Source organism: Phalangium opilio, unplaced genomic scaffold, assembly GCF_054372755.1.
Source record: "Phalangium opilio isolate 3A_F unplaced genomic scaffold, DU_Popi_V2 ptg000105l_1, whole genome shotgun sequence".
NCBI classification, from domain to species: Eukaryota; Metazoa; Arthropoda; class Arachnida; order Opiliones; family Phalangiidae; genus Phalangium; species Phalangium opilio.
Genome location: NW_028324207.1, coordinates 6,982,190 through 7,005,265, shown reverse-complemented (window position 1 = coordinate 7,005,265; position 23,076 = coordinate 6,982,190). Strand labels below are relative to the sequence as shown.

General features: G+C 37.0%; 2 protein-coding genes across 13 annotated transcripts in view; both read left to right on the top strand.

Annotated features, from left to right (window-relative positions):
- LOC149629045 (uncharacterized) overlaps window positions 1-13,491 on the top strand; it is a 55,756-nt gene extending 42,265 nt beyond the window's left edge. For 7 of the 8 annotated variants that reach the window (XM_089851427.1, XM_089851425.1, XM_089851428.1 and 4 more), the window contains one exon: window positions 12,675-13,491. In XM_089851427.1, coding sequence (XP_089707553.1) covers window positions 12,682-12,996 — 315 coding nt within the window. In that variant the 5' untranslated portion in view covers window positions 12,675-12,681 and the 3' untranslated portion in view covers window positions 12,997-13,491. The remainder of the gene's footprint in view (window positions 1-12,674) is intronic. The other variant, XM_089851431.1, reaches the window with a different exon arrangement.
- Window positions 1-23,076, top strand: part of LOC149628482 (solute carrier family 12 member 2-like) — a 223,797-nt gene that overhangs the window by 2,647 nt on the left and 198,074 nt on the right. The gene's annotated exons all lie outside the window — the stretch shown is intronic.

Sequence of the window (23,076 nt, the reverse complement as noted above, 5' to 3'; positions counted from 1 at the left end):
TTAAGTAGTTTAAAATATCCATTTAATTGTTTAGTTCAATTATCTAAGCCTAACTGTATTTGGAGGGCGCAGTATTTTACCTCGAATTTTGAAAAGGGTCTGTTATACTAGTTTCACATTGCACGACTAGTTCTAAGAAACGCTACAAAGCCCCAAAAGGTCGGAGGTTTAAATAGTTGAGAACTTTTAAAGTCTGCGTCTTAATGTGTAAAAGCAAGAATAGATCTGAAATTAAGATTAGCGATACCTTCATCTTGATAAAAGAGTCTAAAGCAAGTTACGTTTTTCTGGTGTTCAAAAAGTGCTCACTGAATCTTATTTCAGAAAATAAATGTAATTTACATTGAAAATATTCTGTGGGTGATCACTTGAATTTGTTCGTATTTATTCAGTATTTATAATAAAACCAAACTAAAGAAAACTTAAGAAGAACAACACGTGTTAGTTATACCAAGAAGTGACATCTAGTTTATTAGGGAGAAGGTATAAATTCGCCACATTTCCAGCATTATCTCCAGTCCAAACGTAGGTCCGAAGTTAATCCCCGCCTCTAAACTACAACCAGAATCTCATTGGTTTTTGAAAACTCACGTCAGCGCGACGCGAATGACGAAAATTACGTATTTTCCGAGTTCCGAGTGAGGATAGGCGAAAGAGCCCGGCCTCCTTTTATGTTCTCCCCTTGTATTTTGAAAGGGGGACTGGGACTATAGAGCGTGTATACTTAGGCATCTTATACCTTCTCCCTAATAAACTAGATATCACTTCTTGGTTAGATACATTAAAAATATTTGTACAGGGTCCTATGGGTTCTGAATGAATTTGTTAGTAACATTGAAAACATTTTTTTGGTTAGGGGCAGTTAGAGTACATTAAACTTCATTATTTTTCCATGAGTCAATTGAATTGGTTTCAATAAGATACATTTTAGTTGTATTGATAACATATAGAGTGAAATTCACTTATTCCCGAAAAAGGACATTTATTGCAAACTATTTTTATTTACTTAATATGATTAGTTTAGCAAAAGTGAATTTCAACTATAAAGCTAGTTCTTTGAAGCATTACAAAAGCGCCAACGAGTCGGGGACGATTCTAATTGTGCGTTTTTTTTTTAAAAAATTGTAAACATTGGCAAGTAAAATAGAAAGCTTAGCTTAATATTCCTTCAACGTTTTTGTTTATCTAAAATAGTTAAAAACCTTAAAAGTTTTATAAGTTAAACGTTGAATATATCAAAAAAATATTTTTATCTCGTAAAAACTCAAGTGTATTGAAAACAAATATATATTTAGCTCAATGTGTGAACATTTACTATTATTACCAAAATATTTGTTAGTTGCCGAGAAAACATTTTTCATTTGCAATTATAAATGCTCATTAATATTCAAGAAAATATTTGTTAGTTACGTTTAATGTATTGCATTGTTACATTGCAAATATTTTTTGTTTCTTTGTGTTCGTTATATTTATGTTCCTTTTTATTCGTCATTATTATGGTTACGTTTTTGAACGTTAAATCAGAGGTATACCCTAATCGTTTACTTCATAATGTGGTTGGTTTTTGGAAATTGAAATCTTCAAAATATCCTGTCAGTTACATTGGAAATATTTGTCTGCGAGTGCTGTGTGATTGAAACGGGATCATTGTCAGTAGCTCGATTGCGGCCACGACAGAAGCGACTGTAAGCATTACTGCCCAGATTGCAAAGGCCATTCGAATTTCCTTCCAGGTGATGGCGTGAACTTCATTTTCAGATTCCACTTCATTTGCAGCGAATTCTCTTTCAATAACGCGACGCCAAGGAGTTTCTTGACTGGTTTCCACGAAAGAGCGTAGCCTAATGAAGAAATTTTTTGTCAAGAAGCTGCTTAAATTTATAGTTTAACGAAACTAGCCTTTTATTGATGAGCTTGAGGGCTTCTGGTGGTAGAGTGGCAAATGTCATATAAACTTGCGGTTCGCACAAGTACTCAGCTGAGCCAAGGTAAAGCCTTTCTTCGCTCATGTACATCGCTATGTTTTTCATATCCTCAAACTTCACATACGGTGCCCAAACCTTTGACTTGCGTCCTCTTTTGTTATTTTTCTTAACAAAGTCGCAAAGAGTGTGTATCTCTGGTTCTTTCTGAAAAAAAAGTGAAGAAAGTAACATGTCAGCCATATTCTACTCAGCAAAGAGTTATTCCCTGGAAAATTTAGCTATCGCAACTTTTTACTGTCGATTCTTAGTTTACTATGAAATTGATCTATTACTGTAATCAGGAATTTATACCACTACTAGTAATCCAACATGTGACATTTTGTCAGGCTATGATATTGGTAATAGGGGGTCTGGCTTAATTAACGCGTCGAAAACGTCAGTTATGACGTCATGAGAAGCTTATATGCGGTAGAGGTTTTTACTGTACTGCCGAAAGTCGCATTTGTTGTCTGCTGTAGTTAATAAAATTACAGAATGAGCGTTCCAACTAGTCTAGAATAATGTCACTCCAAAAATAAAATTTCAGCTAATTGGCAATTGCACGGAAATTAAATCAAGTTTTGTTAGAAACCGTAGCTTTTGAAGCCAATAATTTACTTGGAAACGGAAGTTTCAATTTAAAAATCATCGTTCGGATCGCTTTAGCCTCCATCAAGACAAGGCTTAGCGACTTCGAAATTTATGGCTACTTTCCGGTTAATTTAAAGCATAGCGCGGCTCCAGTGGATCCCCTACAAGTTGACTTTCCCTACGAACTTCAGTTTTGGCTTGGCGAAGGCTAGAGGCATTTGTGGGCGGGATTTATACATGCCAAGTCAAACCCGGAGTTCAGGAGGAAAGTCCCCTTGTAGGGGATCCACAGGAGCCGCGCTATGCTTTAAGGTCAGTTAATCTTCTGTAAAACCCCAAGTTCCTGCTTTAAAAATTGGCTATTTACTGCTACGTCATATTTGAATAAAATTGGTATATCAAGGTGTGAGGATGCTCCTTATTTTATGTACAAAAATATAATAAAACAAAAAATACCAATTCACAAATTCCGAAGCTGTTGAAGTGTTGAACATCCTGACCCCCAAAAACGTTTGGAACTCTCATGAAGTCTTCTACTGTGTTGACGTTTTCAATTTTCTGAGTGACGTAATTGGCTTTCATGAAACTGTTGAACAAGTTGATGAGAATCACAGTTATCAAGAGAAAAAGCCCCACGCTAATTCGAACTGCCTGCGACGCCGGAATGTCAAATCCTAGTGGAAGAAAGTCAAGTCGGTTCATGTACCCTAGGGTTTTTAGACCGAACTATTTTATTTAAACCAAGATTAGCGTTGCATTGCGGGTACTGGAGAATAGAGTTTGAGAGTGATAACGATAGAAACTGTGAAAGTGTAAAAAATGTGCAACAAAGAAAAGACGCTGAACTGGCCTAGCAACTAAAATTTTTCGTTTTTCCATCTTTCTTTACAAAACACTAAACTTAGTCCAGTTCATATTATCAGATTCTGGTAAAGAACACCGTTCGGGAGAACTACCGGTTTTGCTTGTCCTATATAATCAGTGAGCACTTATAAGAGGGAGAGTCAAAGAGGGAAAGTAACTATAACGGCACAGCCCTATATTTGTCTCACGCGCACCTACCTTGACGCACAGGCGCCAGACGCCAGATCGGTTCAGGTTTTGAAAGGGGGGTGGGTCTCCTTCTCATTCGTGTTCACTGCTATAATTCACAGTCCATTCTTCATAACCCTATCCCTCGAGCAATTCTACATAATCGTCAACTGAATAGATGTTTACCTTTTCCCAATATGGCTCCGAAGTATAGAAACACTTTCTCAAAAGCGAAAGGTACGACTGAGTTTCGAATTCCATTCATTCGCCGTTGAAGGATCTCAACCAGAGTTAAGAGAGCAAAAGAGAAAACCAACCCGATCCAAATCTGATAAAAAAATAATACACAAAGACAATATAATTTCTAATCATAGCGGAAAAGAGAATTTCAACCATGGTAAAATTTTGGGAGAACATATCTGTATGACCAAGTTTATTGACTTATTTCCTTAACGGTATACAGACTAAATACAGTCATAATACCCCATCATGGAAACAGTACAAAATCCCCCGTCATAGAGCAAGTAAGAACTAGTTCGAGAACGACGCGAAAACTGACTACACTCGGTAAAAATGGCAGTCCATCTTCCTATTTAGTCTGGGGGGCTATTCTGTAATTTTCTTAGATGTCGATCTCGATCTCGAAGCGAACACGATCTCGAAGATAGTCGTATCGATCGAGATCCTTCTCGAACGAAAAATGGTATTCTATAACATGTATCGTTCGAGTTCGATACCGGAGTTCTCGATCTTCGAGAACAGCATAGATGTCGAAAGAGTAACGCACTTCCGTTTCATGGGACCAATCATAATAGGACTCTAGGAGGCGCGAAACTTGAAACTATTATTAGCGGACGAAAAAATAAGATCGTTTATTTTTGTTTAGGATGTGAGGGTTTAGTTTAATTCTTGCAGGTTTTAAGCGATCTAATTTGAAGTAGGATAGACAGTATAAAAATAAGTATTTAAAAGTAATTTGGCTAATACCATATTATTATTTACATAACCATAACCTATGATCTACAGGCTAAAGTTTTTATTCGACTGCTCTAAACGTATAGATTTATCTCTAACTAGTAGCAAAGGGGCATAACATTAGTGTTACTTTTTCGACCGCCATTTTAAATGTTCGGGGAATCAGTTGAAAAGCGCAGACATTATTCCACATTTCTTGCAGAATTTTTCAAGATGGCTATAGATTAAAAGCAATTTATTTAACGTCCCTGCAAAATTTAAGGGGGACTGTTTTGCCTGGGCGTTAACATTACAACACCAGAGGTATATATGAAATTTTATATACTTCTGACAACACGGTGTCTTCGTAAAATTCACCTAATAATTTCTCTAGCTTAATTATCTAACTCAAAGCGAGCTAAATGTAGAAGGGCAGCTATTTACACTAAGATTAAAACTCATGAAAGAAGGGTTACTCGAAACGAAAAGACGATCTCGACAGCAACTACCCTCTCGATATCTAGTTCGACAACTTTGTCGATAATCGAGATGTTTAAGTTCGACAACTTCTTACAGAATACCATTTTTGTGATTTTCGAGATCTCGGTTCGAGATCGAGAGAGATGTCGATCGACAACTTGCTTTCGAAGCTTACAGAATAGGCCCCCTGTACTAAACCTGTTCAGCGAATTATCAAGCGTTGCTTTACGAGAATCTATGGCGGTTCACCTACGTCACTTCATGAAAAGCACTCGGTTACCAGTGAACAACTTTCACGACTAGCTATCAGTTACCTGGGGGGCTATTCTGTAATTTTCTTAGATGTCGATCTCGATCTCGAAGCGAACACGATCTCGAAGATAGTCGTATCGATCGAGATCCTTCTCGAACGAAAAATGGTATTCTATAACATGTATCGTTCGAGTTCGATACCGGAGTTCTCGATCTTCGAGAACAGCATAGATGTCGAAAGAGTAACGCACTTCCGTTTCATGGGACCAATCATAATAGGACTCTAGGAGGCGCGAAACTTGAAACTATTATTAGCGGACGAAAAAATAAGATCGTTTATTTTTGTTTAGGATGTGAGGGTTTAGTTTAATTCTTGCAGGTTTTAAGCGATCTAATTTGAAGTAGGATAGACAGTATAAAAATAAGTATTTAAAAGTAATTTGGCTAATACCATATTATTATTTACATAACCATAACCTATGATCTACAGGCTAAAGTTTTTATTCGACTGCTCTAAACGTATAGATTTATCTCTAACTAGTAGCAAAGGGGCATAACATTAGTGTTACTTTTTCGACCGCCATTTTAAATGTTCGGGGAATCAGTTGAAAAGCGCAGACATTATTCCACATTTCTTGCAGAATTTTTCAAGATGGCTATAGATTAAAAGCAATTTATTTAACGTCCCTGCAAAATTTAAGGGGGACTGTTTTGCCTGGGCGTTAACATTACAACACCAGAGGTATATATGAAATTTTATATACTTCTGACAACACGGTGTCTTCGTAAAATTCACCTAATAATTTCTCTAGCTTAATTATCTAACTCAAAGCGAGCTAAATGTAGAAGGGCAGCTATTTACACTAAGATTAAAACTCATGAAAGAAGGGTTACTCGAAACGAAAAGACGATCTCGACAGCAACTACCCTCTCGATATCTAGTTCGACAACTTTGTCGATAATCGAGATGTTTAAGTTCGACAACTTCTTACAGAATACCATTTTTGTGATTTTCGAGATCTCGGTTCGAGATCGAGAGAGATGTCGATCGACAACTTGCTTTCGAAGCTTACAGAATAGGCCCCCTAGTTCGACAACTTTGTCGATAATCGAGATGTTTAAGTTCGACAACTTCTTACAGAATACCATTTTTGTGATTTTCGAGATCTCGGTTCGAGATCGAGAGAGATGTCGATCGACAACTTGCTTTCGAAGCTTACAGAATAGGCCCCCAGTGAACGACTTAAGGAACATATCTTATGAACTTTATGGTATAACCTAAAATTATGAACTAGTGGTGAAATGGATAAGGTGTTAGACTGCGGAGCCAAGGATGGTGGGGTTTTTTTTCATTATTTTAATTGGAAAAAATAGGTTGGAATTAGAGTAAATAATGTAAAAAATAAAAAAAATGAAGTAATTTTTTATTTTAAACTTGCAATTTATGACATCGCTGCGGTCAGGTTGGGTATAGGTTTGTTAACAAAGTTTATTTAGGTTAAGTTTTGTAAATTTGGCTATATTAAGTTTGGATAGATTAAATTGAATTCCCTTCATCTCTCTTTTTACGTATCACTAGCGAAATTGGAGAGGGTTTTGCAATTTTAGGTTGGGGATTACTTGGATGTTTCATAATGTTAAAATTAGGCTAATATATTTTTAACAAACGTCCTCAATACATTTTGGGGAGAATATGTCGCTAGGCTCGGGTAGTATATCTTAGATATCCATTTGGGGAATATTGTCCAGGGGACCATTTGAAAGAGGATTGTCTTTTTATGCTCTAGATCACAACATTGGGTTTAATGTCCCGGAAACTTCGTCCTACATTCATATTATACACTATGTGTTGTACTCAAAAGTACCTTCTTCAAGAGGTATTTCAGAGTACCCTTACACAACGGTATTTTGTAGTACCTTTATAGGGACGTCTGGGGATGCATTGAAAAATACCTTTAAAGGTACTAGACAGTACGGTTATTTTTTACAGTGTTAGAGATCACAACATTTGGTTTAATGTCCCGGGAACTTCGTCCTACATTCATATTATACACTATGTGTAACACTATCTAGTCTTGTTGATGCGAAGAAATTTTATCCGAAGTTCACCCAAGGAACACAACATTATGGAGAATTTACGTTCTCTTTTTCTTCAAAATTCCATCCACGAAAATTTAAATCCTCCAAAAGTTTGCAAAAATGTTTTCTTACTCCTTGAGAGAATGTGCTTATGTCATTGAATGCTCCATCTGAATTCTTGATATAGGTGACATTTTTTGCCGAGACAAATCTATAGCAATAATGCATGAATGGTTCTGTTGGTATTCTATCGACAAATAGACCGTTATTGAACGGTGGCTTGCGATAAGGTGATGGGTACAAAATCAGCATAGGCATCTGAAATTGTTAAAATATTGTTAAATCCAAAAAACAGGTTTTTTTTTGGGAAATTTCGTTTCAGAATTAACGTTTCTTCCATTCTTTAAAACAGTGGTTACCAAACGCAGTTTAACGACGTGGTATCATATTTAAGTCCTGTGTTATGTGATTTTCAAGTGAACTGTAAAGAAGTTTGGAATCCAAAAACACCTAGACGAGACAAGTGCTTTCTATCCACTTAGGAGGCTTTTCTTAATTAAATAATTATAATTGATATCAATTATTTGCCATAATTCTAGTTAAGTCGTTTTAAGAGACGTTATTGCTAAAATCATTTTAAATATAACTATTGTTGACGTCTATGCCTCTTTAACAAATTTTGGAAATTTAAGGCATATTATTTGCCCGATTCCCGATAAGAGGTAAGAAATAGCTCAATTGCATGAACCTTTAGTGGAAGCCCTGACATTGGAAGGCTAGACGTTTCTCGTAACCCTAGCCGATGGCCGCGTACACATCTTAAACCCTAACGATGATAATGGGGTAAAAGCCAGGATTGCTTTATGTGAACTGCGAACGCGGTCCGGAAATTGCAAACAGGTCTTCTCCGATTTGGGTATTGCGATCGCGGTCACAGACACACAGATACGTCCAGTGTAATACCTTTCTGTTACGTTATCCTCACTTGGAGCGGTAAAAAATTTCGATTCCAATCATTTGCCATACATTACACTCTAAAAACACAGCACTATCTAATACATACTAAAGTACTTTTCTACGCAGTGACCCCCTTAAATTTTAAAACATTTATGGAACATTTTAAAATTTTATTGGACAATGTCCAGTGTCCTGCGCTTATTTCTGGCTCTGGTGACTCTCGCTTCATAAGGGGTACGTTCAGTAACTAAAATCTCAAGGAAATCGATGTTTTCTTGATGTTTGGTTGATGGGCTCCAGACTTCACAGTGACGTAAAAGGTTGTTGAACGGAAAAGTGACATTTTGAAGTTAGCGCTGTTTTCGAAAATGGAGTTGGGAAAAGCCTTACTGGCCCTCAAAACGGTACGAAGCGCAAATGCCTCTTTTCAATTATTAACGGGCTTGCAAATAATGAAATTGTTTAAGCAAATTATGTTCATTTGAAAGGTAGAAGTAGTTTTGTAAAGAAATCTAATACAATTACTGTAGGAATAGCATTATTGGAATTTAATTTTTAAATCCCGCGCCAATTATTCGTTTGTCATGTGTTCAACAGCCAAGCGCTACGTCACGCCATCAAAAAAACCATATTATTATTAGATGGTTTTTTTGATGGTCAAAACCGGAAACGCGAAAAAGCATACAGTAGGGAAAATCTGGCATCGTTTAGTAAGCGCTGTCATCAAAGAGGTTACTGAACGTACCCAAAGTGTGCTTAGCACTAGAGGCGAGTGGTTAGCACTTTCGCCTCGCAGCAAGGTGGTCACAGATTCTATCCCAGACTCTGGCATCTAGTGAAAACCTGGGAACAAACTCTTCTCTGAAGAGTTACCAAGTTTTCTTCCTATTTGTTAAAGGAAGAGCTAGAAAGCACCGGGTATATAGTAGCATAAAACTAAATTTACGACATGTCCGGTCCGCAATGGGTTTCATTATTCTTTGCACTCTTGGTACAAAAATTATATAAAGTATTATAAAGCCAGGTTTCTTAACAATTACTATTAGGAACGCTGGCTTTACCAGATCGGTAAAATTTTATTATTTACTTCATGGCCTACAGGGCCATCGACATCTATACATTTGAGGCGCTTGTTGTTTTCGAAAACATAATTATTTGTTCTGGTGAATGCATCGTCCTAGAAAATAAAAACTTAAATTATGTAGGGATAAAACTGTTAGAATTATGGGTATGAAAATGACACTGCACTTTTTATTAAGAGCAAAAGATGAACTAAAATTTTTTATTTTTGACGGCATATTCAAATTTGAACAAGCATTTGCAACATTTGACACTTAGCCACTGGCACACACAAGGCGTTCTATGCGATTACTCTTTCATCGTGCATGATAATAGTTTACAATTTATAATTTATAATTTAACTAAATAGGCTCAAAGCCAGGGTTGGCACGCTGGTATCCAGTCCGGTTTTATCCACCTGGATTAAACCGGTTTAAACCACGTTGAAAAATCCAGTGGATTTTTCAATAATTATAATAATAGAGAACAGCGCAGGCACCATAAAGTGAAATGGAAGGAAAAGTTTGACCCACATGTCTTTTCCTCTTTATTTCATCGAAATAGTCCATTCCCATATATTGTGGGTTATTTTGACGCACCCTCCTCCCACTGCCCCACCCGGAACTCGTGAGACTGACTTGAATTTTTCGTAACGCTAAATTGTTTGGTCGGACCGCGCGTTTAGAAAAATCTTTAACAGACCCTGCCCTAATGAAGATCACAAAAAAAAGGCTACCCGGGCCCGACCCTGCCCGATTGAAGATCACAAAAAAGGCTACCCGGGCCCGACCCTGCCCGATTGAAGATCACAAAAAAGCCTACCCGGGTAGACGGTATGAAAACCCTACCCGACCCGACCAGCAAAAAGTTTTGAAGTAATTTTCTAACCAAACCACACCTAGGATTTTTCGATCCGAAATAGATCGGGTTGGATTGAAAAATCCCGATTAAATCAGGGGCCCTACTCATCTCTAAGGGAAATGTCCATAGTTTAATCAACTTTTATGTACAATAAAAATTATTCTCAATCAGAGGGCCTAGTAGAAGACAACTATCGCACTAAATGTAAAAAGAAGTGCTAAAATTAAGCACTAGAGAATAGTTTAAAAAAAAGCCAGATAAATCCAATAAAATCCGGTTTAAACCAGCAAAAAACCATACCAGTGGCTTTTTCAAGAAAAATCCGGATTTTTGCCAACCCTGCTCAAAGCTGAAGAACGAAAACCGTGGCCGAATAGTTAACAACTATCACGAGAGTTTATTTCCTACACAATTTTGATGTCAACCATTTTCTCTCACGAGAGATTAAAATGCGTTGCAAAGAAAATTTAGGTAATAATAAAAATATTAAATTAATTTCAAAAAATAAATATTATTTATTCCGAAAACACTGCTGTGCGAAAGAATTCTGTTGAAGGGAAACGTAGCCGCACGTAAAGAGAAATAATTTGTTAAAAATCTTGGTAAATTATACTTACAACCAATTGTGGGGGCATTCGAAATGTGGTAATATTATAGACGACATCTTTCATATTACGCTAAGAAAGAAATAGTTCAATTTCTATAAGATAACAATGAAATTGTATTAAGAAATTTATGTTATAAGTGTTTTATATAACTTCAAATCTGCGATGGTTCTACCGAGAATGCAATATTCATGATCATAAAACCTCACATTTTGGCTATATTTCAGTTTCAGGGTTTTAAAATGTAATGAAGAAGAAAAACACCTCTAGGGTTACAGAAATCGGTGTGAATGAAGAAATAAACGACGTTATTAGCTTTCTATGGGCGTTCGTATTGTTTATTTCAATAGTAGTAAAATCGAGGGGTCCGACATTTACAAGAAATCCCGTACGCTTTGTCAAGAAATTGCGAAATCTTTCACACAAAATCACGAAATCTTTTTAGGTAGAAGTCACGAAATCTTTGAAGAAATTACGAAATTACGAAATATTTACGAAACCTTTGGCGAAATCACGAAATGAAAGAGGAAATTTTGAAATCTTTCGAAAAATCGCGAAATCAAGAAGAAATCACGTAATCTTTGCAAAATCGAGAAATCGAACAATTTTTGGCGAAATCGTGAAATCACGAGCGCGGAATTTTTGGTGAAATCGTGAAATCCCGTACGTTTTTTTTTTGGGGAATGTCGAACCCCTCGAGTAAAATGCGTCGAACATACTTAGGTATAATTTCTGTAAAGTTTTTGTTTTTCAGTTCTAGTATTAGAGATTCATAAATAATTTCAAATAAGTCTTAGAATTACTTGCTGTTCCCAGAAATATGCTATTAGATTGGGGTTTTGGATTGAAGGGTTCGAAGATCGATTTAAAATTCTCGCTCATAAACTAACGCATGGACAAACTTCCAATAGCTCTTGTTACAGCGCAGACACTGGGACCTAATCTGATGTAGGTCCATAGTTTAGCGGGTCTAAGACGACATATGAATCTTGTTACCTTAATAACGGAGAGATTTTTTTCGAAGTTTCCGTAGAGCTGAACTGTGAGCTTGCGTCCGTTGTCGGTAAGGATGAAGAAATATCGAACGCGTTCTCTTGTCCTTTTCGTCAAAGCAGTTAAACTTGTGTTAAACAAGACGGCCCAAGGGCTCGTAATAGTAGCCACATCGTACGAGTGAATAGCACCTCTATACCCTACCCTAATGAGTGGATAATCCCTCTATACCTTACCCTAATGAGTGAATAGCGCTATCTTTTTCAATGCATTTACCGTGCATAAAATCAGAGTTAATAGCCCCTCGATTCCCTACTCTAAACAGTGATAAAATAATAACCGTATAAATTTACTTATGCTGTAATTCTAATATTCCGGCGAATCGAAGAACAGATAGTTTTAGTGATAATCCCCTCGATGAGTTTACAACATAGACTTATGCCGATGCACACTTATCGCTTCTTATAAATTTCTAACAAGGACTTATGCTCAGAAACTTTTGAAAGAGAAAGTTTCGTTATAGTGATTACCCATTTTAGTGATTATCCCCTTGAATTACCTTTAGCATTGCTAAAATGATCAAACGTATAACGCTCATTTAACACTATGTTAGCTCTATCTAAACCCACATTTGAATTAACCGCCAAAACGTTCCAGTCAAACATAACATAGATGACGATTGCTACCGAACGAGAACGAAACACATGAGGAGCGCGGTAGGAAACGGGGAAAATCGTTATCTATTTAATTAGCACATAAATAAAAAGAAAATAAATATAACAAGAAACAAGTTGGGAAACCAAAATAAACCTCTCCGAGTCGAGACGAATTTACTTTCCAAACACAGGTTCACCATGGACGAACTAATACTGAAGGACGGATGGCAGATGGAGAAAGTTGAAAAATACTTGTTGATTCGCCTTCTAGCGGCAGATAGTAGCAAACCTGATAGTGGGGGAATCAACGTTCTAACGAGGGAAGCAGCTAACGTCTTATTTTGTCTAGATGGCGCTAGCGTTTTCCGGGATTTGACTCCGCATTTTCATAACCCCCTCCATTTTGGAGCTGTAAGCTTTACATTGGTTGTTTTGTCGCTTAGTAATGGGGGCAGTAATGGGCTGCCATTGGTTCTTCAGTATTACTTCGTCCACGGGTCCACCAGCCAATGAGAAAACCGGAAATACGTAGCTCAAATTGGCGGGATGTCGCGAAGGCCATTTGTAAAGGTTTAATCGTTTAACATTTCCCTGTGTATATTCTCATAAGTCTAATGAGGACCTAATATCTATCAGTTAAGTTTGTATTTAACTTTCGGCTCACTCTGAACCGTTAACACCTCTTGTAAGAGGACACGAAACAAGGTCAATTCTAGTTTAAATCTAGGGTGTCTTGTTTCATTGACTCAATCGCTCCAACACTTACAGAGAGACGAAGTATTGAAATCCACATTGTGTAGTGAAACTAAAAGTTGCATTTACACTATATATAAATGTAGTAAAGCTGAATTAAAAAGTAAACACCAAATTTGAATTGTTAATATCAGAAGATGTTCTTGGAATATTGAGATGAAACAGAGCTTTATAGCTACACAACTACTTAAAGAATCGTAATGCCGAAAATTATTTAAAATATTTCCATTTAATATTCTGCAAAAAGGAAATGTTATCGTTCTGTAAGAGATCTTATCATCCTACTCGCTTTATATTAACTTTGATATGCGTGTAGTGTTTCGATTCAGATGCAATCTTCGTAACTCGTTCTATATAAACTCTCACTTGTGTTACTTCAAAGAAATAAGTTTATCTAAAATAATTAATTAAATATAAATGATATTAATTATTTTAATCGCCAGTAAATAACTTTAAAAATAGTTAAATCGTTTAAAATAAAGTTGTTCCTATTATCTTTCGAAACTTTGCTAATATTGACGTTTAAAGTGAAGGGTACACCTCTTGCCCGCTTTCTTCAAATTTTGGGGTATATATACGATTCGTGTTCATTATAATATTAGATAAAAACGCATTCGCGTGAACCGATGGTGGAAGCCCTGCCATTGGGAGGCTAGACGTTTCTCGTAACCCTAGCCGATCGCCGCGTATATCTTGAAACTAAACGATGACGAAGGAAAAGAAGCCAGAATGTACTGACTGGCGTCCATGTGGAATGGACAAAAACCTGAAGATGGTGGAGCATAGAAGCTGGTGTCAATGTGGAATTGACGAAGAACAGAAGATGGTGGTGCATAGAAGCTGGTGTCAAGGTGAAATTGACGAAGAACAGAAGATAGTGGTGCTTGGAAGCCAGCAAGTACAGACTAGTGTCCATGTGGAGTGGACGAAAACCAAAACTGGTGGGGTGGGAACTCAAGTAGAATAGCCAGCTGAGACAAACAACATTTTCCAAATTTCCGTGAACTGTCAATGCAGTCCGGAAATTGGGAACACGTTTGCTCCGATACGCAAACTGCGAACGCGGTCACGTGGGGTGTGACAGACAGACACACAGACACACACACAGACACACCCACACGTCCAGTGCAATACCTCTCCGTGACATACGTCACTCGGAGAGGTAAAAACCCCAAACATACAAATTCATAATTATCCGACCCCACAGATAAAAATTCAATAGTATCCGACCCCAGAGATTAAGAGGTACCCCACCCCACATCACCCCGACATTTTAGAGATAAAACTTAACGATAAAAACTGTGAGTTTCTATCAAGTCTAAATGGCTCAGTGGTAGAATGTCTGTCTACTGCGTGAGCGACCCGGGTTCGATTCCTGGCTTCGACCTGAAAAAATTTTAATTAAAATTAAATCTCAAACCGAGCCCAATTACCCCTATTGGTGGGTTGTGGTAATATAAAGTTCCTTTAAAGCTAAAATCTGACGATAACGAAGGCGACAACGCCGGCCACTACTACTACTACTACTACGGCTCGGGTCAAACTAAGAGCCTATCGTATACTACGAAGTGGCTAAAAAGGTCGATATAGTATAATTTTGAGATGTTATTAACTATGACGCATATTTTTCGTGTTGAGAATAATTGCAAAAATATAAATCGCTTTTGAAAATCTCACAAACAAGGTATTCAAGTTAAAGATAAAATACAAGGAATATTAAGTTAACGACTTTCTAAAAAGTATCATACGTTGTTTTTTCAGCGGCTACAGCAGCTTTTGCAATCCATATCTCTGGGGTAATTGCACTTACTCATGGAGCAAAATATAAATCCTACTTTTAACTGTGTTTCTAAAAACATGGAACTATCACAATGTTGATGGCAATTAACATAGAAATGACATTTCATTTTCGGTATAAAAGACATCTTTTTCCAAGCACGATTTGTCAGAAAAACCGTTTATCTGACCTGATACGTGAGAGGGTCGATAAGATGTTAATTATAGTAATAGAGAAATTGCAAAAACAAAACCACCTCCCCTTACCTTCGCGAAATTCTAAGATAATCTGATAAGAGAATTGTATCTTGCCTCGGGACGAACCAATGTTTGTTTTAATAAAGTATCGCCACATTTTAAAATGTCGTCCCGAAAGGTAACAAAAATCTCCTAACGCTGAACTTCTTTGCTTTAGCATTATCATAATTTCATAAGATATGTTTCATAAACTTGTCACTGGTTACTGAGAGCTTGTCATGAAGTGAAGAATATCAAGCGTAATAGATTCTCTTAAAGCGACGCCTAGTGAGGCGCTGTCAAATGCCTAGTACGGACAAAATAGGAAGATGGTTTGCAAAACCGCGTGTAGTCTATTGTGGCGCGGCCAAAGACCAGACTCTATTTTACCCCGATTTTTGAAAAGAGTCTATTATACTAGTTTCAGATTGTACAACTAATGCTTAGAAACGTTACAAGAGCTCCAAGAAATTGGAGAATTTAATAATTATTGGGGTCTTAAAGTCTGCTTCCAAACGTGTAAATGCGAGTAAATATCTGAAATTAAGATTCACGATACCTTCATGTTGATAAAATAGTCAAAAGTTAGTTACATTTTTATGGTGTTGTAAAAGTGCTCACTGAATTTTATTTCAGAAAATTTATGTAATTTACATTGAATCATTTGAATTTGTTTTATTTAGTTTACAAGGTGATGATCGTCTTCTGATAGATTTTAATTGCTAAAGAATCGTGCTAGTATTTAAGCCTTCTTTGAAAAGCCTGCCATGTTAGTTATATTGAATAGATTTTAATTAAGTGGGATAAATGCTCATTGATTTTTTAATCAGGGATTGATTTAATTTTAGAAGTATGAATGGAGAACTGTTAGTATTTACTTCAGTCTGACTCATAGCCCAGTATAGAGCCCCTCTCTCCAACAAGTAACGAAAATTTTAAATTATCTTATTGGCTCACTTAAACTACGTTTGATGACGTTGCTGACTGGGAAAGTGAAAAATGCGTAATTCCTTTTTACCTCTGTCGCTATGACCCGCCTCATCTTTCATACCCCCCTCCCATCCCGTGGAACGGGGCCCGGGACTTTGACGAGCACCCACATTACTCTGTTCTCCATTCCTACTTCTAAAATTAAATCTATCCCTGGCGTAATAATTTTACATTCAAACATTTTTTCCCCATGAGTTCATTAAATTTCTTACAAAAAAATACATTTTAGTTGTATTGAAAACATATTGAGTTAAATTCACGTATTCCCGAAAATACACAATCATTGCGAACTTTTTCTTGATTTGTAGTTAATTTCTTATCATGATTAGCTAAAAACAAGTGCATTTCAATTTAACTCATGTCATCTATAAAGCTAGTTCTACGAAACATTACAAAAGCTGCAACCAGTCGGAGATGATTCTAGTTGCCCTGCTTTTTTTAAATACTAAACATTGGCGATTAAATTAGAAACTTCTTAGTTTTTCTAAAATACCTTAATACCTTAAAAGTTTTAAAAGTTTATTGACACGGATGAAGAGAACTTGACAGGGCGAAGGGGTCCGTCAAGAAGAACCGCTAGAGGCAGTGCGAGTTAGCTAGCCTCCCGCGCTTACTGAACTCTGGCTCCATCTGGAGTTGCCCCTTGGCGAGTCGGAAGGACCGCCTCCGCCCCTGCGCGCACGTTAGTTCATCTACAAGTAATTACAGGAATGGTCTATACATAGAAAACATGTTTTTATCGCGTACAAACTTAATTTAAATATATATTTAGATGTTTGGACATTTACTATTCTTACGAAAATATTTATAATAATAATAATCTAGGCTTTGTCTACGAAGGGATGTCCACACTAAGCCTGTGGCTTGTTTACAGGTGGGTCCCTTTACAATGCATAGAGGGGTGGTGGCTAGCCCCTATTCCACAACTAACCGACAGCGCCCTATACTAACTATTACCGTTTTGATGGAAAGGAAAAACCGGGTTAGACCGCGGAGGAAAACTCCTTTTAACAAGCGGGGAGAGAACTTGCAAACTCTAAGCAGAAGGATTTGTTCCCAGATTTTCACCCGGTTCCACAGTCCGGGATCGAACCCGGGATCCTCATGGTGCGAGGCGAAGGCGCTAACCGCTACGCCACCCCACTTATCTTGTTAGTTACAGTGAAAACATTTCTCATTTGCAATAACAAAGAATCATTAATATTTATTCAAGAAAATAGGTGTTAGCAGAAGGGGATAATAGAAGAAGGATGAGACTCTGTATCCTCTTAATGCTTTAGCTATGTAACGTCATTCTTCCCAGGCTCACCCTTTTAGTTTGCTTTTCCGCTCATCAAACTACAAATGGGCATCGCACCGTAAGGCGAAATCTATAACTGTTTGGCACTAAATCCCCAGCAATCATCCCTCAAACCTCGTCTTGACGCGGGACAAAAATGCACAAGCGCGTCTTGCCAAATATTTAAACGCTAATAGAGTAATGATGAGGGAACTATTTATCGCGTATGTGATTCCGTTTAGTAACCTTGCTCTAAATGTTCCGATGTTGGGAAGAGTGACGTTACACTTACCCCGCTTTGTGGTACACTTCTATCGAAGAGAAGTATTATATACATCTGGTGTTAGTTACCTTAAAATGATTTCCAATTGACATTAAGAGGAGATTATTGAAAATTATTCCCGAAAATACACGTTGGTTACTTTGTAATTTTTTTGCTTCTGTGCTCTTGTTACCCCTTCGTTACATTTAAGTTAATTTTTATTCGACATTATTATGGTTACGTTTTTGAACGTTACTTAAACAAGGGTCCCAAGGGGACCATTACAATTTTTCCGCCACACCTCGTATAAATTAAGCACAGATTATGAGTCCTATCTCCTATTATAATAAAGCAATAAATATGAAATAAAATTAAAAAATAGCTTATCTCGCTTTCGCCGCAAAGTGGAAACACTGGCGACATCTCGTATATTTTAGCGAAATCAACACCTGGCATTTTCCAAAATATATATTTAAATTATATTTTAAATTACTATTTAAAATATTATTTTTTCATATTATTTAAAATAAATAATTTATATAATTTAAAATAATATTTTGTAAATGAATTAAATAGCTTAAAATAAATATAAATTTTTAACCAAAATTTCAAGGTAGATTTGAACGCGCGACCCTCGGCTTCAAAACAATCCACGAGGAAAAAACAGTCGATCGATTTACCCACAAGGCTACGAAGAGCTCTGCAATTTCTCTTCTGTTTGCGTAGTCTATACATATTCTAAAGGTAGAGTTGACTGACAGCTGAGGGTGAAAATTAAGGCGGGGTTTCGACGCCGTCCAATAAGCGGTGTGACGAAGACGAAACGAAGGAGGAGTTAAACTCTCGTTTATGCTCCCCATAAATTTTTACGCCATCTATCGATGGGCGGAAAAATTAAAAAAAAGCATTCGAGGCATACCCTAATCGTTTACTTCATTATATGGTCGGTTTTTAGAAAATTAACGTCTTCAAAATTCCGTGTTAGTTACATTGGAAATATTTTAACTCGGGTTATCTGCGGTTGAAACTGAATCAATGTCAGTAGCTCGATTGCGGCCACGACAGAAGCGACTGTTAGCATTACTGCCCAGATTGCAAAGGCCATTCGAATTTCCTTCCAGGTGATGGCGTGAACTTCATTTTGAGATTCCTCTTCATTTCCAGCGAATTTTCTTTCAATAACCCGACGCCAAGTAGTTTCTTGACTGGTTTCCACGAAAGAGCGCAGCCTAATTAAGATAGTATTGTCAAAAAAACTGCTTAAATTTATAGTTTAACGAAACTAGCCTTTTATTGATGAGCTTGAGGGCTTCTGGTGGTAGAGTGCCATAAGTGATATATACTTGCGGTTCGCATAAGTACTCAGCCGAGCCTAGGTGACGCTTTCCGTCGTTCATGTACATCGCAATGTATTTCATATCCTCAAACATCACATACGGCGCCCAAACTTTTGACTTGCGTCTTCTTTTATTATTTTTCTTAACAAAGTCGCAAAGAGTCTTTATTTCAGGGTCTTTCTGAAAAAAGGGGAAGTAACATTTAAGACATATTTTCTACTCAAAAGAGAGTTATTCCATGGAGAATTTAGCTAACACAACTTTTCGCTAATAGTCGCTGTCGATTTTTAGTTTACTAAGAAATTGGTCTATTACTGTATTATCTTTGGTTATCTACTGTTTCGTCATATTTGAACGGAGCCTCCGAGATATCTAGGCCCGTGCGTGTTGATTTTTATGTGGGGAAATATCCAGTTTCATAGAGGAAATATTTTCACCCAATATGTGTACTAGGTGGCGCTCTTATTACAGTTGCAAAGGGGCTCTGCCATAAATTGTCGTTGATATTTTAGGGGCCAATTTTAAAAAAAATTATGAAAGAGAAAGGTTTCACCCTTAAATTAACGTAATTGTTTTATGGGCTATTAATTTTTTTAAATCTTTTGGTTAGATTGTGTGTACAACAAAATTAATTATGAGATTTTAACATCGTTTTTTTTAGTAAAACAAAACTTCTTTATGTTGCTAATTCACAGTTTTATTATACCATACGAGGAATTTACTCCTTCGTAACCTTTCATTTTTTAACCTTATCTTTTTTATCCTTTACTTCTTTGTTTAATAAAGTTCTTCGGATATTATCTAAAACGTTTGTTTACTATCCGCGACCTCGGCTTCACCGCTCTACGTCTATGCCTTGACCTAATATTGTAGCAGTCGACGGGGTCACGAGGCTGAAATTACTTTCATTTTACGATACTAAAAGCGCCCCCAAGTGAGAAAACACGGCGAACTAAATTAGTTAAAAAAATATTCTCGCTTCGCGATAGGCACGGGCCTAGATCATCTCGGAGGCTCCGATTTGAAAATTGTTTAATCAGGGTTGGAGGGTGCTTCTTATGATCAAAAATATAATAAAACAAAAGATACCATTGCACAAACTGGGAAGATGTTACGGTTTTGAATAAAAATCTGACCACCCAAAACGTTTGGAACTCTCATGAAGTCCTCTACTGTGTTAACGTTTTCAATTTTCTGAGTGACGTAATTGGCTTTCATGAAACTGCTGAACAAGTTGATGAGAATCACAGTTATCAAGAGAAAGAGTCCCACGCTAATTCGAATTGCCTGCGACGCCGGAATGTCAAATCCTAGGGGAACAAAATCAAGTCGGTTCATGTTTCTAGGGTTTTTAGACCGAACTATTTTTAAACCAAAATTAGCGTTGCATTGCGGGAACTGGAGAATAGAGTTTGAGAGTGATAACGATAGAAACTGTGGAAGTGTAAAAAATGTGCAACCAAGAAAAGACGCTGAACTGGCCGACCAAAGCCCACTCCATCACGTTTAGGCTACAGGCACTATAGAAGCCCTCGTTGATACCGCGTTAACCCTTTGCATCTCATACACTCCCACCATTATGACATTTGTTGGGTGATATTCTACTAGGATATCGTTTCATCGGTATTCTAGTTTAAAAACACATTGGTTCGCTTGTCCACTGTAATTCACCGTCCATTCTTCATAACCCTAGCAATTCTGCACAATCATCTAACCGACTTTGTAGAAGACGTACCTTTTCCTAATATGGCTCCGAAGTATAGAAACACTTTCTTAAAAGCAAAAGATACGATTGAGCTTCGAATTCCATTCATTCGCCGTTGAATTATCTCAACCAGGGTTAAGAGGGCAAACGAGAAAACCAACCCGATCCAAATCTGATGAAAAATAACACAAAAAGATAATATAATTTCTAATCATAGCGGAAAAGAGAATTTCAACCATGGTAAAATTTTGGGAGAACATTTATGTATGACCAAGTTTATAGACCTATTTCCTTAACGGTGGATAGACTAAATAGCCCTAAGACAAAGACCACATGTCATAATCCCCCATCATAGAGAACTACAAAATCCCTTGGTCATTATTCCCCGGTCATAGAGCAAGTCTGGGGGATTATAACCAGGGGTTTTATGTCCAGGGGATTATGTCCTAAATTCATGTTAAACACTATACGTAACACTATCTAGTCTTGTTGATGTCAAAAACTTTAAATAAAATTTTGAATCTAGGAACACAAAATCATGGGGAATTTCCGTTCTCTTACTCTTCTAAATTTATTCCGCTAAAAATTAAATTCTCCACTAGTTTGCAAAAACGTTTCTTACTCCTTGAGAAAAGGTGCTTATGTCGTTGAAGGTTCCAGCTGAATTCTTGATATAGGTGGCGTTTTTTTCCGAGATAAATCTATGGCAATAATGCATGAATGGTTCTGTTGGAATTCTTTGGACAAATAGACCCTTATTGAACGGTGGTTTGCGATAAGATGTTGGGTACAATGTCAGCATAGGCAGCTGAATGTGTTACAATATTGTTAAATCCAAAAAAAAACAAGACGGCCCAAGGGCTCGTAATAGTAGCCATATCGTACGAGTGAATAACACCTCTATACCCTACCCTAATGAGTGGATAATCCCTCTATACCTTACCCTAATGAGTGAATAGCGCTATCTTTTTCTATGCTCAATTGATTTACCGTGCATAAAAACAGAGTTAATAGCCCCTCGATTCCCCACTCTAAACAGTGATTAAATTATGACCGTTTAAATTTACTTATGCTGTAATTCTAATATTCCGGCGAATCGAAGAACAGATAGTTTTTAGTGATAATCCCCTCGATGAGTTTACAACATAGACTTATGCCGATGCACACTTATCGCATCTTATAAATTTCTAACAAGGACTTATGCCCAGAAACTTTTGAAAGAGAAAATTAAGTTATAGTGATTACGCATTTTAGTGATTATCCTCTCGAATTACCTTTAGCAATGCTAAAATGATCAAACGCATAACGCTCATTTAACACTATGTTAGCTCTATCTAAACCCACCTTTGAATTAACCCCCAAAACGTTCCAGTCAAACATAACATAGACGACGATAGCTACCGAACGAGAACGAAACACATGAGGAGCGCGGTAGGAAACGGGGAAAATCGTTATCTATTTAATTAGCACATACATAAAAAGAAAATAAATATAAAAACCCCAAACATACAAATTCATAAGTATCCAACCCAACAGATAAAAATTCAAAAGTATCCGATCCCACAGATTAAGAGGTACCCCACCCCACATCACCCCGACATTTTAGAGATAAAAATAAATGATAAAAAACTCGGGGTTTCTATCAAGTCTCTATAGTTCAGTGGTAAAATGTTTGGCTACTACGCCAGCGACCCGGGTTCGATTCCCGGATCTAACCTGAAAAAATTTTAATTAAAATGAAATCTCTAACCGAGCCCAGTAACCCCTATGGGTGGGTTGTGGTAATATAAAGTTCCTTTTAAGCTAAAATCTGACGATAACGAAGCGACAACCCCGGCCACTACTACTACTACTACTACTACGGACGGCTCGGGTCAAACTAAGAGCCTATCGTATACTACGATATGGCTAAAAACAGGTTTGTGCGGGAAATTTTGTTTCAAAATTATCGTTTCTTCCATACTTTAAAACAATGGTTATCAAACACTGTTTAACGACTTGCATATTTAAATGCTGTGTCATGAGATTTGTAAATCAACTGTTAATAATTTCGAGTCTAATAATTTACCATATATTACTGACAAACGTGTATGCCACTTGGTAGTTTTAAGTTATTATTGTACACTAACTTAATGTTGTATAATTCACATTAAATGAAATTCTTAGAATAAGAAGAAAAATACTCTTGGATAGGTGCGTCATAAATAATCGGGCCAATGGTGTGTCGCATCAATTTGGGTACCACTGCTTTAAA